The 17860-nt window shown below is 49.4% G+C and overlaps 6 protein-coding genes and 1 non-coding gene across 7 annotated transcripts; 3 read left to right on the top strand and 4 right to left on the bottom strand.

Annotated features, from left to right (window-relative positions):
* Positions 1-1029: 1029 nt before the first annotated feature.
* Positions 1030-3965, top strand: hmt1 (putative vacuolar ABC heavy metal transporter (Hmt1); the record flags this gene model as incomplete). The annotated part of the gene is made up of 3 exons (XM_043297630.1): positions 1030-1386; positions 1453-2588; positions 2645-3965. The coding sequence occupies 3 exons, from the start codon at positions 1030-1032 to the stop codon at positions 3963-3965; spliced, it is 2814 nt and encodes a 937-aa protein (XP_043153565.1).
* A 694-nt stretch (positions 3966-4659) lies between these two features.
* Positions 4660-5438, top strand: Asppvi_001332 (Mth938-like domain-containing protein; the record flags this gene model as incomplete). The annotated part of the gene is made up of 2 exons (XM_043297629.1): positions 4660-5176; positions 5242-5438. The coding sequence occupies 2 exons, from the start codon at positions 4660-4662 to the stop codon at positions 5436-5438; spliced, it is 714 nt and encodes a 237-aa protein (XP_043153564.1).
* Positions 5439-5882: 444 nt separating this feature from the next.
* On the top strand, positions 5883-7771 carry Asppvi_001331 (alkaline phosphatase; the record flags this gene model as incomplete). Its single annotated transcript, XM_043297628.1, has 2 exons — positions 5883-7386; positions 7440-7771. 2 exons carry the CDS (start codon positions 5883-5885, stop codon positions 7769-7771), a joined length of 1836 nt encoding a protein of 611 aa, XP_043153563.1.
* Positions 7772-8068: 297 nt separating this feature from the next.
* Asppvi_r0001 lies at positions 8069-8188 on the bottom strand. The gene has a single exon (XR_006253289.1). It is a non-coding gene; the product is annotated as a 5S ribosomal RNA (ribosomal RNA).
* A 988-nt stretch (positions 8189-9176) lies between these two features.
* Positions 9177-10630, bottom strand: utr2 (putative cell wall glucanase (Utr2); the record flags this gene model as incomplete). Its single annotated transcript, XM_043297627.1, has 3 exons — positions 9177-9943; positions 10010-10450; positions 10507-10630. 3 exons carry the CDS (start codon positions 10628-10630, stop codon positions 9177-9179), a joined length of 1332 nt encoding a protein of 443 aa, XP_043153562.1.
* Positions 10631-13959: 3329 nt separating this feature from the next.
* Positions 13960-15261, bottom strand: Asppvi_001329 (uncharacterized protein; the record flags this gene model as incomplete). Its single annotated transcript, XM_043297626.1, has 4 exons — positions 13960-14162; positions 14217-14964; positions 15021-15143; positions 15193-15261. 4 exons carry the CDS (start codon positions 15259-15261, stop codon positions 13960-13962), a joined length of 1143 nt encoding a protein of 380 aa, XP_043153561.1.
* Positions 15262-16445: 1184 nt separating this feature from the next.
* Positions 16446-17103, bottom strand: Asppvi_001328 (peptide-methionine-S-sulfoxide reductase; the record flags this gene model as incomplete). The annotated part of the gene is made up of 3 exons (XM_043297625.1): positions 16446-16476; positions 16538-16856; positions 16929-17103. The coding sequence occupies 3 exons, from the start codon at positions 17101-17103 to the stop codon at positions 16446-16448; spliced, it is 525 nt and encodes a 174-aa protein (XP_043153560.1).
* Positions 17104-17860: the final 757 nt, after the last annotated feature.

Raw genomic sequence — 17860 nt, 5'->3', positions numbered from 1 at the left:
AAGATACCCTAAGATAGGTAGTCATCCGACCTAAGGGATACGTACACCTAAAATATCGGCGGAGATGCATACCAAGGTAACCTACAGCTGTTGAAGCCCACTGGATTTTCTTGATTTTGGTTGGAATTTTCTGCTACGTCGGAATATTATTAACATAACTTTTCATTTTATTATTTTATTTGATTTATTTTAGCACTAGTATCTATCTGGCAGTGGACTAGTAGTGATCGATAGACTGCTCCGTACCGCCTGCTAGAATTTTGCCTCCCAGGATCCACAAGCTTCAGCAGGCTCGAACGGAGCTAACCAGACTATGGAGTAGTTAAACCAGTCCCAGAGAGAAAAACAGATTCTCGACTCCGTCCGGATCCTGCATGGCGGAACCCGCACACCGTCATTCCACCCAGACTAGTTATTATTCCCTCGCCCTCGATGATCAATACTGAGCTCGATCTCTCCATTGATCTGCTCCTCTACCTTTTCTTTCACTCACTCTCCTTCCTCTCTCCTTCCCGATCTCCTCTTCTTTCGCTATCCCTCTATCTCTTGTATGGTCCAATGCTTCACCATATAGTAGGGGCTTTTCCTTCATCCCTGTTCGTGTCCTCGTCCTCACGTATAGCTTTTTAATCAATACGCGTTTTTGTTCTGTTGTACCTATTGTCTGCATTCTTCTATTCTTCTCACTGCTGTTTTCTTGCTTTTGTCTTTTGTCGTTCTGCGTCGCCTGAATTGGTACCGAGGTTCGTTATCACGACCAGGAAGGGGAAACGAAGAGCTGCAGCGTTCGTTCAGTCTCTACAAGCCTACATAACAGTTAATCCGCAGGCCCTCTATTTCTCGACTGCCCTCAGGCCACTGTTCCTACACTGACAGTCGTTTCCGGCCCGATTCCTACTCCAACTCGCTGTCCCTACCGCTTCTTTTTCGTATCCCTCGGTCAAGACGGAATAATACGGCAATTGTGTCATGGAAACGTTTTGATGAACCTGTGATTGTGTCGGATATTGCGCGGGAGGATCGATCATGATGGCGTCTCATCATGGAACGCGTGAGCTGTTGGCGTACCTTCGCACAGCCTCCCCAATTGTACTCCTCGTTGTTTTCGTCGTGGCTTTTGTGACCAACTCCATTCGCACTGCTAGAACTGTGACCCAAAATGGCAATGCAGTGTGCACAGGACCGGGTGGACGACCTCTACCAAAGCGGTCAAGAAGCACAATGGTCGTCGTGAAAGAAACACAGAAGTTCTCCCAGAGCGCGAAGCTGCTTTTCAAGTGGCTGTCGGCTGGTGTGCTCGTCACTTTGGTTGCCGATGCCGCCATCAACGTGGCTCATGTTATGGTTGCCAGATCGGAGCACTGGTGGTGTGGCCAGGCTGTGGTGGTAAGTCGGACAACTTGAACGATTGATGCGTCGGTTGTCGACCCAGCGCTGATAGATATATGTCAGATCTACGTTGTGGGTTCATTTTTCGTTTACGCGGTAATCCTCGTGTCTCTGTTAGACAGTAAACCCTCTCCGTCCTCAACCCAGCTCATTCCATGGATTATCGCAATCCCCTTCGAATTGKCCATTGTGGGGGCCTCCCTTTCTATCTACTCCACCGTTCACCATGAACCCGTGGTAGGGAACCCTTCTGGTGGTCGACTACGGCAGGGCATGACAGGATGGGAGTCAATGGAGATCGTCTCCAATTGTATCAGAGTACTCATTTTGGCGATATTGGTTTTAATCTACTTGTTCTGCTCGATCAGTGCGAGGACCAGTGCACGGAAGGCAGCCCGAGACCAGACCCATGGCCCAACCGAGTCGACAGGATTGCTCGATCCCGCGCACGCAGAAACAGGCACTAATGGCACGGCTTACGGCTCGACTCATGCCGCTCAAGGAAACCAGCAACCTTCCAAACCGGCCGACCCATGGGTCCGTCCAACCACAGTTCCGTCCACCAGCTGGTGGGAATATCTCAGTGGCTATTCTCTATTTTTTCCGTACCTGTGGCCTTCCAAGTCCCGTCAATTGCAGTTGATTGTGATCATCTGTTTCATCCTGATTGTTCTCCAACGTGTCGTCAATGTTTTGGTCCCCTACCAGGTGGGAGTGATCACCAATATCTTGTCGAAAACTGACGGTGACTTCCGTGTCCCGTGGTTTGAAATCTGTCTCTATATTCTTTACCGGTGGCTACAAGGCAATCAGGGCTTGATCGGTTCGCTGCGGTCTAGCCTATGGATCCCAGTGAGCCAGTATTCTTACATGGAGCTTTCGACGGCTGCCTTTGAACACGTGCATGGTCTCAGTCTCGATTTCCACTTGGGAAAGAAAACCGGTGAAGTGCTATCTGCCCTGAGCAAAGGCAGCTCTATCAATACCTTCCTGGAACAGGTCACTTTTCAGGTTGTACCAATGCTGGTAGATCTGTGTGTCGCCATCGGATACTTGCTTATTGCCCTTGACGCTTATTATGCACTCGTCGTTACTATCGTCACCTTTTGCTACCTTTATGTTACCGTACGCATGGCCCAGTGGAGAGCAGAGATCAGACGACAGATGGTCAACGCATCGAGGCAAGAGGATGCTGTGAAGTAAGTTTTGCCTATAAAATATCACGAGGAAATTGAAGGCTGACATGGTGGATCAGGAACGATTCTATGGTCTCATATGAGACCGTCAAGTATTTCAACGCAGAGGACTACGAATTTAACAGATATCGGGGTGCCGTTTCGGACTATCAAAAAGCCGAATACCATGTTCTCTTTTCTTTGACTTTGATGAATACGTCCCAGAATACCGTTTTCATGCTGGGTTTACTGATCGCATGTTTCATTGCCGCCTATCAAGTCTCTCTGGGCCAGCGGGATGTGGGCCAATTTGTGTCCCTTCTCACGTACATGGCACAGCTTCAAGGGCCTCTCAACTTTTTCGGCACCTTTTACCGCTCGATCCAATCGGCCTTGATTAACTCGGAGCGAATGCTAGAATTATTCAGGGAGCAGCCCACTGTGGTTGATAAGCCTGGCGCAATGCCTCTGGCTGTATGCAAAGGTGACATTAAGTTCGAGGACGTTGAGTTTGCGTACGATACCCGCAAGCCTGCCTTAAATGGTCTTACGTTCCATTGCGAACCGGGCACAACCACAGCACTCGTTGGCGAGTCAGGCGGTGGCAAGTCAACCGTTTTCCGTCTCCTGTTCCGATTCTATAACGCGAGAAATGGACACATCCGAATCGACGGACACGATGTGGAAAAAATTACGATTGATTCGCTCCGAAGACACATCGGGGTTGTGCCGCAAGACACGGTTCTTTTTAACGAAACTTTGATGTACAATCTGAAATATGCCAACCAGAACGCTACGGATGAGGAAGTTTACGAGGCTTGTCGCGCTGCCAGCATTCATGATAAAATCATGTCCTTCCCTGATGGCTACAACACCAAGGTGGGCGAGCGTGGTCTCCGACTCAGTGGAGGAGAGAAACAGCGGGTGGCAATTGCTCGAACCATCTTGAAAAATCCCCGGATCATCCTCTTGGATGAGGCGACGGCCGCACTGGATACAGAGACCGAAGAGCACATCCAAGGCGCGCTATCGACTCTTTCCCGTGGCCGCACCATGCTGGTCATAGCACACCGCCTCAGTACTATTACCACAGCGGATCGCATCTTGGTCTTACATGAAGGTAAGGTCGCAGAAAGTGGCACGCATGATCAGCTACTGGCTATGAAAGGCCGGTATGCTAGCATGTGGCGCAAACAGATTCGAGCCCAGCGCGCGGCCGCAGAAGCGCAAGTTCTTCAAGATCGCGCCCAACGTCTGCGAAGTGCATCTACGACTGGTGTTGGAGACGACAGCTCCAGCCAGTCTGATGAGGACCGCAACGGCAAACATCATCCGGCCACAGCTCGACCAGCGCAGGGTCAATATTCCGGCAAATCTTCGGATGATAGCCAGAAAGGGTAAGAGTATGAACACGGTTATAGGGTCATCCACCCCCGTTTTTATTCTTCTCGGGTAAAGGAACAGTTCATGCTATGGAGAGCGATTTCGTTTGTCATTATAGAGTTGACGGAGTGATGAGATACCATTCTCGGGTTTTCCGATTAATTTTCTGCCTTTCTGTGCTGTCTTGCCGTCCTACTATCGAGTTTATCGGCGTTCTGAGTGGCTTACGTGATGGCAAGAAGTTTTCTGGGATTTTGTAAACGCCTGGCCTTTACTTTGCAGCACAGGTGGAGCAAAACGGTTCAATGCTTGGATAGCAAGGACATTAGACTACCTATCTAATTACATCGCCAGAACGGCTTCTTTGGCAGCTTTACTCCTGGGGTTTATGAACGCGAAGGAAACAGTAGTGTGCTTGATGCCTGAGTGATGCCTGAGGCTTTACAGATGTGTTTGGGCGGATTGCCATTGAGCAGGCTTCGATTGGCTGCCGCTTACATCACCGCTCCTCACCAGTTCAGCAGCCTGAAATTCCAGGCATGAATCTATTCTAGCTTCAACCGCATTTTCGATTCCTGGGCATCCTTTTCCATTGAATCGGTCAGCGTCGGATACCATTTTACGGATATCCCGCAGAGCGTCGATCGCTAGAAGAAGCTTCAACAGTCCACGTCTATGCGTTACACTCACCCGCGGAATCATTTCGACCTCGATGATGCAGTCTCCATCAGCCCAGTTACTCCGAGCACTGCGCACCAGCATCTCCGGCACCCGCAGCACCCGCACTGGCAATCTTTGCTCAACTATCCCTAGATCCAGCTCTGCCATACGATCGACTGCTACGTTAGGGCCTTCCCGCCGCAACAACAGCAACCATGCCCGCCCGACCCGAATGATCCCTCGCTCTCATACGCCAAAGCCAACCAGCCATGACCGAGGCCCACCTTCGAAGGAGGACACGCAGACAGATTTCGCCGCACTCAATGTGCTAGGCAATATACCCGCGCCGACGACCGCCATTGATGCCTGCCTTGATTCCGGGTTTCATCTGAATAGCGGGGTCAAGGTTACCGGTGGGGATGGGGTGCTGCTCGTTGGCGGGGAGGCTTTCGCCTGGAGGCCCTGGAAAGTCAATGAGGGCACGAAAGCAGGCATGTTGAATAAGAAGGGCCAGTTTGAGGTGGATGAGCAGGCGTGGGGGCTCCTGGGGCTTGTGTGGCCTCGTCCTGGTGAGTCGGCATTTTCCCTGGTGCTGCCAAAGGCGAGCTGACCATGTTGATTTCCTTTGTGCTAGACTTGCTACTTATTGGTATGGGGGCTTCGGTGTTTCCCTTGTCCCCTGATACGAGACGACATATCAATTCCCTGGGTATTCGTGTTGAGGTGCTTGATACTAGGAATGCGGCTGCGCAGTTTAATTTGCTTGCTACCGAGAGAGGCGTTTCGGAGATTGCTGCAGCTATGATTCCTATTGGGTGGCATGGGAGGTAGAAGACTGATTCTTCTACAGATGTGAATATGTCTGAGCGGAATCGGTCGTTAATGCTTCTGTTATACCCATCCATTCTGTCCCGCTATTTGTACACTATCTAATACATACACTCCAATAGTTCATTGTACATCTTCATCGCCGTAGAATGTCAGAAGATAATCAGTGCCCATGATGCAATTCAGGTTCTATTCTAGGTACAGTCGAGAGATGCAGTACCCTACTGTAGATTGGTTATCTCATCAGAGCTTATCAAGCGAATCAGCGCGTGACGTATTCCGAGTCCCGTGAGCTGCCAAGCCTAATGCAGCTGTAGCCACAAGGGACTCCTGTCCCTAGCTTCAGGATTCCTCAACTTTCTCGCTCTACGCTCGTTAAATGATTCAGTGCATCAAATAGATCTCGTTGATTACATTCTCTAACTCATCTGAGACATCCTGCCTAGTATGGCGCGAGACGAGCCTCTTTTGGCTCCGCGCCCTTCCTCGGAGAACGCTTCGATCCGGAATGCGGAAGAGGAGGACGCACTGCTGACTGGGGAGCGGACCGGGCGAGGCCAGGAACGACGGGGCTGGCCTTTCTGGCGACAAGTCGGTCTCTTCAGCTGGGCGCTCCTAGCAACAATTGCTGTTATCGTGCTCGCCGTCGTCTACCAGCATGAGTCGAGCAAGACGGATGTTGGCTCGAGACCCCCTTGGGGCCCGGGAGGAAAACCGACCGGCAAACGCAACCTGATCTTCATGGTGTCGGACGGAATGGGCCCTACCAGTCTTACCATGACCAGAAGCTATAGACAATTCGCCGAGGGACTGCCGATTGACGACATTTTGGTGCTGGACGGCCACCACATCGGAACTTCGAGGACGAGGTCGAGTTCTAGTCTGGTGACGGATTCGGCTGCCGGTGCGACGGCTTTCTCTTGCGGTTTTAAGAGTTACAATGGTGCCATCTCTGTGCTTCCGGATCATTCGCCCTGTGGAACCGTCCTCGAGGCTGCGTCGTTGGCCGGCTACAAGACCGGACTTGTTGTGACGACTCGGATCACCGATGCCACCCCTGCCTGCTTTGCTTCGCACGTGAACATGCGACAATACGAAGACCGGATCGCCGAGCAGGAAATTGGCGAGCACCCACTCGGGCGCGTTGTCGACCTTATCTTTGGTGGTGGTCGTTGCCATTTCCTGCCCAATTCGACCGATGGGAGCTGCCGGGCAGATGATCGCGACTTGGTCAGCGTCGCAAAGGACAAGGGATTCAGCTACCTTGATGATCGGAAGGGCTTTGACTCACTGAATGGCGGATCGGAAGCCAAGCTACCCCTCCTGGGTCTGTTCGCGGAGAAGGACATTCCGTTTGAGATTGACCGTCGTAGTCAGAACGACGTCTACCCGTCTCTAGAAGAGATGGCGCGCACTGCACTCAAGATACTCAGCGATGCTACCGCTGATAGCGAGCAGGGCTTCTTCTTGATGATCGAAGGTTCCCGTATTGATCATGCCGGACACGGCAACGATCCCGCAGCGCAGGTCCACGAGGTTATTGCGTACGATAAGGCATTCGCTGCAGTGCTGGAATTCCTCGAGAAAGACTCGACGCCCGGTGTTGTGGTTAGCACATCTGACCATGAGACGGGTGGCCTGGCCGCCGCTCGGCAGCTGCATGCCACCTACCCGGAGTACAAATGGCTTCCGGGGGTTCTGGCCAACGCCAGCCATTCAACTGAATTCATTGACAACAAGCTTCGGGAGTTTCTCTCTACGGACACGAAGAAGAACGAGCAGCAACGTTATGTTAGAGAGCTTTTGGAGAAAGGTCTAGGTATCACCGATGCCACAGACGAGGAGGTCGATTCTATCCTCGATCCAAATTCGCCGATAAACTCCCAGTATCAGTTTGCCGACATAATCAGTCGAAGGGCGCAGATTGGCTGGTCGACCCACGGCCATTCTGGTAAGTGCCAGCCTCTATAGCATGAAGAAATGGAGATCGGCTAACCGTCGCAGGTGTGGACGTCAACATCTATGCATCGTCTTCGAAAGATGCCTGGGCCCTGGTTGGGAACCACGAAAATACCGAGGTTGGCCAGTTTCTGGCAGACTATCTTGACCTGGACGTGAAGAACATCACCAAGCACCTACAATCATCCAGCGCCTGGTCATTCGCGGGCGTTGAAGGGGTGTCTTCCACAGACCGGCCCTTCACTTGGCTAGGGGATCCTTTGGGCGAGAACGTCCGCACCGAGGGCTTGGATACCTACCACGGAGAGTTCAGGAAACGCTCTATGGAAGTGGACGGCATGGAGAAGAGGGAGTGCGGGTGCGGAGGAATGCACTGATTTAATTGAACAGGCTGAGCAAGTTTATATCTCATTTCCTTCAGGAGCACGGCGTTTGGACATATTATCATATCAAGCATCAATGACATTATCTGTGGCAACCAACCCCAATCACATGATCGGCTTCAGTTACCTTCTTTCTACCGTCATTCATCACCGTTCCTGACCACCCAGACACCTCCCACCAAACAAATTAACTACAGAACAGGGGTAGCAGCGTCTCGAGGGGGAGAGAGCGTCGCACTGACTACCTATTGACCATATCGTCGACGACGAAAAAATAAAAGAAAATGAAAAAACATACAACAGCCGGGATTCGCTGGTGGTCACCCACCCAACTACTAACCGGCCGGCGTGCGGCTTAAGTACGGCTGAGCGGACGGGAAGCCCTGTTTTCCACACCCTGTGGTCGTATGTGCCTGTTTAGATTCAACAGGGAGTCATATACAGAGGACTATATCTATTTATTCCAGTCGACGGCAACTGTCAGTTGATACGTCGAGTGTATATGTATTTTGAGCGTCCGAATAAGCTGTAGCTGTCATTCTCCATGTGTTTGGGTACTCTATGGAGTAGAGTCTGGAATGAAAGATGTTGATGGCTTGATGAAAGCACTGATGTATGGACGGACGGTGATAAAGCTGGTAGAAGGCGTAGAGTTGAAAGCGTGGGTTGTTACAGTTGGGATGTACGTTGCTGTGTTGACGCACGGGTCTCTGTAAATGCGTTGCGAGACGTTGGGAGATAGTGAGTGGTTCATGAGCAGAAGGATTGCAATGGGAGAGGGCGGTATACTCTACTGTGTATGCAGGAATAGCATGGGATGAAAGAAAGCTTGTGTTGTTAGGTGAATGATCTAGAGTCCACTAAGAAAGACTGAGCCTACAGAGCTTCAGGGACACTATATTGTAACCATCATGCATTGACTAGGGTATTACACTGTCAAAACACCAACAGATGCAGAAACAACCATAATAGTTGAAACATGAGCGCAATAAACCTCCATCAGGCCGAGAGTATTAGCAGAATGGTGCATATGCCCATGCGTATGTGTATGTGTGTATGTATATCCAAAGGCGAGACTCGCCGTGGGAGATGAAAACGGTCTCTCGAGGTGGGCGCAGTGTCGTTCCATGCGCACATCATTACTTTAACATGAAACATCCGAATCAGAAACGGTGGGTCAAAAATGAACTAGTTAATCGAGTGTATATCAAAGGCGTTCCGGTCGGTTTTTGAGGGAGAGGGGAACGCCAGGTATAGAACAAGAAGGGTAGGGCAAGAAGTAGGACATGCGCCGAGATGACGTGAAGAAGGCATGCACAGAAATATCCAAGTCATGGGCAAGAAAAGTATAAAGAAAGAATATCCAAGAAAAAAGTGTGGAAAGTGTCAAGAACCCCGTTCACAGGGTGACCAGAGCAACAACGGCAACCAGAACAGCGAAGAAGGAACCATTCAGGACTCGCTCGTTCTGAGACGGAGCAGCGTTCTTGTTGCTGCTGGCAGAGGTTTCGCTGCCCTGGCTGAATCCGGTGGAGCTGCCAGAGCCGCTCGAGGTGCTGGTACCGGAGCCGCTGCTACCGCTCTGGGAATTGCCAGGCTCGTTTCCAGAGCCACCATTGCCAGAGGGGACAGTGTTGGCGCCGCTGCTGGTCTTGTTCGCAGATCCCGAAGCCGAAGAGCTGGCGCCAAGGTTCATGTCAAGTCCGGTAGCGCCAAAGGAGGCGAGCACGGTGTTGTTGTTGGTGATTTGAATAGAGCTTTCGAGACCGGCTTTGTCCTTGAAGACGTATGCGTTCTTGCCCTTGACATCAGCACCGCTGGGAGGGTCGTAGCATTCGACGGTGATTTCGCCAAAAGTGGCGTAGTAATAACCGGTCTTCTTGATGTCCTCGCTATTCCAGTCGATCTCACCGCCGGCCCAGGCAATGGTACCCGGGGCGTTGCTAGATTGACCAGCGGGCCACAGGGACATCTGCATTCTGGAGGGCGTCTGAGGGTACATGTATTGCTTGCTGGTCTCGTTGTAGGTGGATGCCTTGGTCAAAGTTCTCTTCACCTCACCGTCGACAGACCATGTGATGGCATCGGGCTTCCAGTCAATGGTGTACTCGTGCCAGGTGCCAAAGGTGTCACCACCAGGGACGGATGCATTTCCGCCGTGGTGGTCTAGGAAAATAAAATATGTGAGTTAAATTGTAAAAACCATGGTACGCGATCCACCATTGAACTTACAGTCAAGAATACCCTGGAAGTAGTAGTTAGTCTGAACATTGGTCAAGTCAGCACCGACGAACTCGTAGTCGATCTCGTCCTTGGTGTCAGACAGCAGAATGAAACCGGTGACCACACCAGCGCCACGGCTGCTCTTGATCTTGGCCGAGATCTTGCCGTACCAAAGATAGTGGTTGTTTGCGATCAGGGTGCCGACGCTGTTCTTGGGCATGGTGAGCAGGAGGTTTCCATCCTGAACCTTGGGAGTACCGCTGTAGACCCAGTCGTATTTGGTGGCATTGCCCAGGTACTTGGTGTTCTCAGCAGCGCTGTCGAGGTTCGACCAGTCCTTGTAGGTCTTGCTCTGGCAAACAGGTTCAGGGGTACAGGAGTCGAGAGAGAAAGACATGAGAGGATCGCATCCGCCCAGGCAGTAAGCGCCCGTACCACACTGGCCGTACACTGAGGTAGAGGAATGGTTAGGTTAGGTCTGAGCAACTAGGTAGTCTGGAACTTACTAGAACAGCAAGGCCATTCTTCAGGGCAGTGAGAGTCCTCGCTGCAATTTGGAGGGTCGGAGGCAGCCGAGACTGTTGTAGCAGCCAGAGTGGCCAGGAGAAGTGAAGAGCCAATGCGCACCATGGTGGCTGATATTGTACAAGAGAATGGATATGTACAGAGACCGGGGAATAAATGTGTATAGACAAAGAAAAAGATAACCAGGAGGGTGGCCGGATGAGGGAACTGTGAAGAAGAATCAGTAATGAGAAACACAAAACCCCTGTGAATGTTACAATATTTTATGGGTTCTTTGGATGGAACGTACCAAAAGATTGAGCGAGAGTTGAACCAGACCCAGAACTCGTGAGGGTCGGAGTGGAACAGTGGACGATTATATGGAGAAGTAGGCAAATAGACTGGCGAATACAAAGCGCAATCAAGATGACGCACCAATCAACGAAAGGCTGTGTAGATTTTCAACGAGGGGAATCAGCAATTGCTGGGGAATAAGGGGGAAAAGAAGAGGAGGAAAAGAAGGAGAAGCAAATAAGAATAAGAGAAACGAGTGTGGTTCTTTTCCTTTGCCCCTCTTGAGTGCTTTGTCGACTTTTGTCTCCGGATCGATCAGCAAGTAGTACCGAGCGTAGTGATAATCTTCCGTCAGACCAAGAGGAGAAAAAGGAGAAGCGATCAGAAGTCAGGGGGCGGATTTTAAATAATAAACAAGCACAAAATGGATTTAATAGGTGTTGATAATAATAATTTAGTTTAGAGACATCAGAAGATTATTGGCCCTGGAATCGACTATCACTTGTCTGGATGCATACGGAGCAAATCKACCAACTGGTACCTAAGAGTATCTCTCTGTCTTAAGTAACTAAGGTAGATACTCTGTGAGTGTGTCATACTAGCCCACCGTTTCCATACAGCAGCTTCAAGACCTCTGGAGTCGACTTGACCCTGAAGGCCCTGAACAGGGTCCGCATTCGGTCAATTCCATTCCCCGAAGCTGCACAATCTTGATTTCCGAGCGATGATGATGATGGTAATAATTGTGAATCATGTTTCTTCAATAACTAATAAAGAGACAATGACCTCAGCCATCGATCATATGAGCGCGAAATTTCGAGAACAGTCAGTCCATCCACAAGTCACAACTACCGAATCAGGATGGCATTACGGAGTATTGCCCGCTGATAAGCTGGAGGCAAGAGCCTTCCATGCATTTACAAAACACACAGGGCCTAGTTGCTGGACCCACAGCCACCAAAGTCAATTCTGCGGCTTCTGCCTGCTCAAGAGTCCATTTCCAAGAACAAGTCGGTTACTATGGGTTTTTAGATTTCATGGCGCTACCCTTCATTTCCAGTAGCCCTTGACTCTCTGTGCTTCGAGACGAAATCACCTAGTGTAAGGTAAAATTTGTATTCGGTGGAAATGAAAAGGTCATAAAATACGCCCAAGACAGGCACGGGACCCTCGAAGGAGACGCCAAAGGAGACACCTGACCACTAAGAAACGACCTCCAACTTGTCTCACCCCATATGCCGGACTATTAATCAATCACCAAGCTGGGCGGAAGAAACGGACAGACCCCTAAGAAAACACAACAGATTTAATCCACCTACCCACCTGCATCTACCATTCATATTCGAATCGATGAACTGCTCTGAGCCAATCAGATAATCCAGTACGGGTCTATTTGATCTGAACTGTTAGGTAGCTATGATCAAATTATTAGTATAATAACATGGACGCCCTCAGCAGACTGCTACTTCTGGCAATGCAGATTGTTCGGGCCCTCTAAGAGTCAGGAACCAAGTCTTTTCAAATTTCTTGGACTCTTGGTTTGCTTCTGGGTTCCTTCTTGGATTAGCGACCGCCAACCGACTGGTGACTTGGTAACTCTGGGTTGGCAATGACAAAGAGAAAAGACAGCACTCACCAGCGGTTACTCTACACAAGAAACGAGATGATGATAGTCTGGAATGAGTCTCGGCTCTGACAACCCAGAGGCGTGACTGACAAGTCCAATGAAGGATTCAAAAGATTTATTTTTAGACTGCCACAAAAGTCTTGCCTCTCGCCACAAAAGTCTGTTCCATGCGCTCATTGGAATGCCTCTGAGAGATAATTACCGCTTACGGCTGGACAACCAAATAATGCTGCAAAGGAAACAGTTCAAGTCTCCGACCATGGACTTTCATCGAATTCGACCACGCTCTGTCTTACTACATAGATAGTGATGCATTGTTGTCATCTTTACTTTGATCGTCATGCCTCATGGTGATACTTCTATAGTCGCTGGCTGGAGGTGGACGACAACAGTAACATCGCAATTGATTTACCCCTTTACTTGCAACCATGCCAGCCTGAGTTTCACAGCGTATACTCCTCCTTACTCTAATTATCAAAGAACTATCACCAGCGTTATTGTAAACCTCTAAACCTCACAAGGTTACTTACAGCACCTCCCATGCACAACAAACAGAAACAGTACCACTTGACCATCCTTCCAGCCTTCCATCAACCTTCCATACATATCGTGGAACGATCTTCGGCTTGCGGACAACCTACATTCCAATAGACATCATATCGACGCCATATCTGAAACCCTGTCGGATGGTATTACCTGTTGATTCATCACGAATTACTATTCTATCCCGCCTGGCGATCATCATTGCCGGCTGCATCATATTGTAGGAAGCATACGTGTGCTGTCTACGACATGTTCACATGCCATGAATCTTTCCATGTAAGGAGGTTGGGTACTGTTGCAAGCCTAAGTGCAGAAGGAGGATAGACTAGACTAGATATATTCTGAACTTCCATGAGTCTCTTGGGTCTATACCAACGCGGTGGTCAGTCACCATTACAGCATCAGTCCACATCCAACCAAACAAGATCGTCGCCTTGAGCAATGTAGTTGAGGACGGATGTTCCCATAGCACTAACCTGATGCATCTATTCACTTTGTCCCTTCTTTGCGCCCATCATAATTTCAAGTTGAAAGTTGAGCGGCAAGCTTGAATACTAATCACATAGAAACATAGTCTACTCCGTACAGCAGTGCATGATAGCAAAGAGTTAAAAATCTTGCCATAACAGGACATTCCGGCTCAATTTACTGTAGGATGACCTGCTCGACTACAATGCCATACAATGCCATAGGCTCATTTGAAGTGGGATGACTTGTAAACTGATATCGACCTCACCGAGGTCGAACAATCGTTCCCACGAGTTAAAGGACCATCCGTGTCGTGCTACCATTCCATGGTTTCCACCGGTCCTCGCTATGGAGAAAGTTCCAACTCGTGAACAAATTGCCCTTGCTTATTCTGTTCTCTTCTCGACTCCTGATATATCCACTTCATTCCCTCACATGAATTCATTCCATTAGTATCGTGGCCATACCATAACCATTTCCCGCCCCGCCGCTCCCGCGACAGCGTGATACAATAATACCATGATCAGCGCATGGATTTCTTCGCGAAGTTCAAGTTCTTCGCAAAGCTGGGGCGTGCTGTATCCTTGACCAAAACCAACTCCTTTTCGCAGGGATCCGAGGAGTAGGTCACCGAAACACCACTGTAGACAGCTCGGGTGTCCTTCCACTTGTTGAAGGCCTCCAGGACTCTGCGAGCAACGGCAGTGCTCGTAAACACGGCAGTAGCTATGTTATGGTTAGGCCTCATCCATATACGGGGAACCGCAACACGACACTCACCGTTTCCAGAGTTAAAAACCCAGAGGAAGTCGATGTTGCCGAGTCCAGCGACGGCACGAATGTCCGACTTCCATTTCTCCGGCGACATGTTATCAGCAAAGAGCCTCTTTCTCGCGAAAGACAGGCGCCGACGCTCTCGAATGGGCTGGTTCATCCTGCGGTGATCATCGTTCCAATCGATGATCTCGGCCATCTCGACATTGTAGCCGGTGCCAAAGCGCCCGTATCCAAGCATATCCTCCATCTCCTGGTTCGACTTCACAAAGGCAAGTGCATGAGAAGCATACTGGAATGTGACTCGGGTCCTTTCGTTCGTCTCAACCCGAATCTCTTGCAGGGGACCTTCGTGGATACGGGTGGTGATGAAGCGGATCGCCTCCCTAGAGACTCTGCCGTAGACACGTACGACGCCCGCTTTGGCTTCAGCGATCTCGGGTGAGAGTGGTGCCTCAGAGAAATCCATGGCTCTCGTGCCATTCTCGCCATCAATGCTGTGACTCTGCTTGGATCCGGAAACAGACGACATCGACATAGGTGACAAGTAATGCAGTGTTTCCTTTGGTTGGCACTGAACCTTCGCCATAGATCCGGCAATTTGAGCCCAGCTTCCAGCTCGATTGCCGTGGCCCCTGGCAGGCTCTTTGCTCTCCTTCTCAACCTCATTCATAAGGGCAGCAACAGCTTGCTTCTGGATTGTGTCATGGCGCATGCTCTGCTGGTTTTCGGCACCCATGTTCCTGCTTGGGAGCTATTATTGCGTGTTAGCTTTGTGGTCATGTAACAAGATGACTTGAAAGTACTTACCCCGTCATCAAGCACGTAGTCGCTATCGGGAATATGCTCGATTCCTTCAGAGAAGGCATTGACGATCATGATGCTCAACTTTCCCAGTTCGTTGGCTGGCTTGTGTTGCTCATGCTTGCGGAACTGCTGTCATTAGTTTGCCGTCCCGATCCCTCCATGGTGAGAGACTTACGTGACAGGCAATACGATTCAGATGGCCCAAGGCCTCAGCCATAGCCCCATCAATGGTATACATCGTCATGGTCAGGAGGATCAAGATGCTAAGCCAGTTTGTCGGAGATTCCCGGTTCTGTATTGAGAGGTGTCTGTACGTGAGAGCTCAAGTTCCGTTTTCTGTTGCAATGATGTTGATGTTAGACACAGGTGCAGGGGAGTGAGTCCTTTCTTAGCTATCAGGGTTACTCACTGCTTAAGCTATTGAAAAGTATTAAATGAGTCTTCACCGGACAGAAGACTGGAGGAGGGAGCGATCAGGACACTGAAGTGTCAGAGACACAGCCAGATGAGAAGGCAAGGAAAAAACAACGCAGGCGGCGGTGCTCTTTGCATCAATGACAGACAATGTTAGCTGAGTGGAGGTCAATAAAGGAAGTTTAAGATGAGCAGAGAGTATTTGCTGTTTCTCAAAGGACCTTTATGCTCCCAGTGTTACTCTGTGAGGAAGGTGAGCATTTCTCGCGAGTACTTGGGCATCTAGATTGATAAATAAGTCCTCAGAGCCTGGTCTGATTACAAAAGAAGGAGAGATGTAGAGAAGAGGGAGGAATAAAAGAGGCTGAAGCAAGTGAAAGAAAAAGAGAGAAGTGAGAGTAGGAAATGTTTAAGGTATATTCTCAATTAGAGAAGTGAAGTACTGTACTCAATTAAAGGCCATTATATCCTACTATTATCCCCCTAAAAGATTCTAATACCCTTCTTAAAGAAACTACTAAGTACTAGTTAGATTAAAATTGATGTCTTTACTGAGTGAGTTCATAATCTCCCAAGTATTCTCTGACTAGTTTCTCGCAATATAAGGCACTATATATGAGTATTAGTGACCCCAGTGATCCTCTTACTACATTCATAGCAGACTTAAACGTCCCTTTACACCTAGTGTAAATAGAAGCTCACCTTCTAACTATGGATGCTTGATTATCTTAAGTATTTCTGTATATTTGAGCTGCCTTAGTATCCACAACTTGCTACACTAGCATCTCGAGCAATTCCAAAGCCAGTCCGGGAAACAGGACTCTACGACAAATAAATAGTATCGTCCGATACTGACTTATCGGTTGGCCCAAAAATACTGCGTATACAGAAGAATTGGTGAAGGTTTCGAGCGTTCCCGTGTGAAGCAAGGTCAAAATGACATATTTGAAAAAGTTTGACCACAGATGTCACACACTGAGATTATAAACACAGTATCTAAATTTTGGCTGATAGTCAAGAGAGGGGAGGGAAGTCTCTCACAAAGCTATACCAGAACGATGTCAGTAACAGATTAGGATCCACGGATGTATCTAGCTGGAACTTACTGAGCAGGACATTCGTAGCCTGACGGGTTCTTGGTTAGGTAAAGCTGGTGGTACTCCTCGGCATCCCACCACTGGCCTGCAGGTATAATCTGCGTTGAAACGGGCTGCTTATACCACTGCTTGGAGACTTTATCCGTAATTTCCTCCGCGACCTTGTGCTGCTCCTCACCGTGTGTGAAGATCGCACTGCGGTACTGTGTGCCGACGTCAGGGCCCTGGCGGTCCTTGGTCGTGGGATCATGCATGCGGTAGAAGAATTCCAACAGGGAGCGATAGCTGACGACCGAGGGATCAAAGGTTAATTGAACAGCTTCAGCGTCTATCACATAAAAAGAATAATGTGAGCATCATGATCATGACCAACGAGTCCCAAAGAAAGGCAACAACATACGGCCGGTCGTTCCAGTGCACACAGCCCGATACGATGGGGAAGATGCCGATCCCCCACAGTAGCCTACTTTAGCTTCGAGAAGGCCCTTTCCATTGCCAAAGTGCTTGCGGAAGAGATGCTCAACTCCCCAGAAGCAGCCCGCGGCCAATGTTGCTTTTTGCGTGTTATCGGACATGTTCCGATATGCCGATTCAGAGGTCAAGGATAGGAAAGGAGAGCTAGTCGAGAAAGCACGAAAGAACCGTGAGAACAAAGTCGATCTAATCGCTGATGGAGCAAATGCCATCAACCAGACGGAATGCGTACTCGGATAGTCAGGGAGTCGGACTTCTTGGAGATAGTAAATTTTCTGAGGGAGCGGCAAGGGCGGAATGTTGCGATTGCGGGGGGTGATGATGATTTCAGATGAGGGGAAAAGGCGGGCTTGCCACCCACTAGATATTGATTTTGGTGAGACGAGGAACTCACTGAGATATAATGAGGCAATTCAACGACTATAGGAAGTCTACTTCATTAGAACCCACCATGGCTTCGTCGACGCTTAACTGGCGTCATTTGATTCGATGACATAATCGAGCTTAAGCTCTCCGCACGAGATTTGGGGTACGGGTTGCGATATGCGAGGGTATGGCGAACAATAGCCACGGCCGGAAGGGTAACACAACTTCTCCGAATTCTCTCAATCTCTCGAATCACGAAAATCGCACATATCGTACAAAAAGAATTATCAACATTGAAAACAAACAAGTTTACACCAGGTATTCCCATTTTCTGTCGGTGGGATGGGCTTATCCTCGGCCATGCATTGGTAAGTTGGAAAAAAAAGGCAAGATTCCATGTAAAGATGATTTGAACATTGAAGAAGAAGAAGAGGAAGACGAAGGAAAAAGAACAAGAACAATGGTATCTGTCTTCCTGGACGCCGTCCCAAA

Source organism: Aspergillus pseudoviridinutans (genome assembly GCF_018340605.1).
Source record: "Aspergillus pseudoviridinutans IFM 55266 DNA, scaffold_1, whole genome shotgun sequence".
NCBI lineage: Eukaryota > Fungi > Ascomycota > Eurotiomycetes > Eurotiales > Aspergillaceae > Aspergillus > Aspergillus pseudoviridinutans.
The sequence above is the reverse complement of the archived record's forward strand: the minus strand, read 5'-3'. Positions and strand labels throughout refer to the sequence as shown.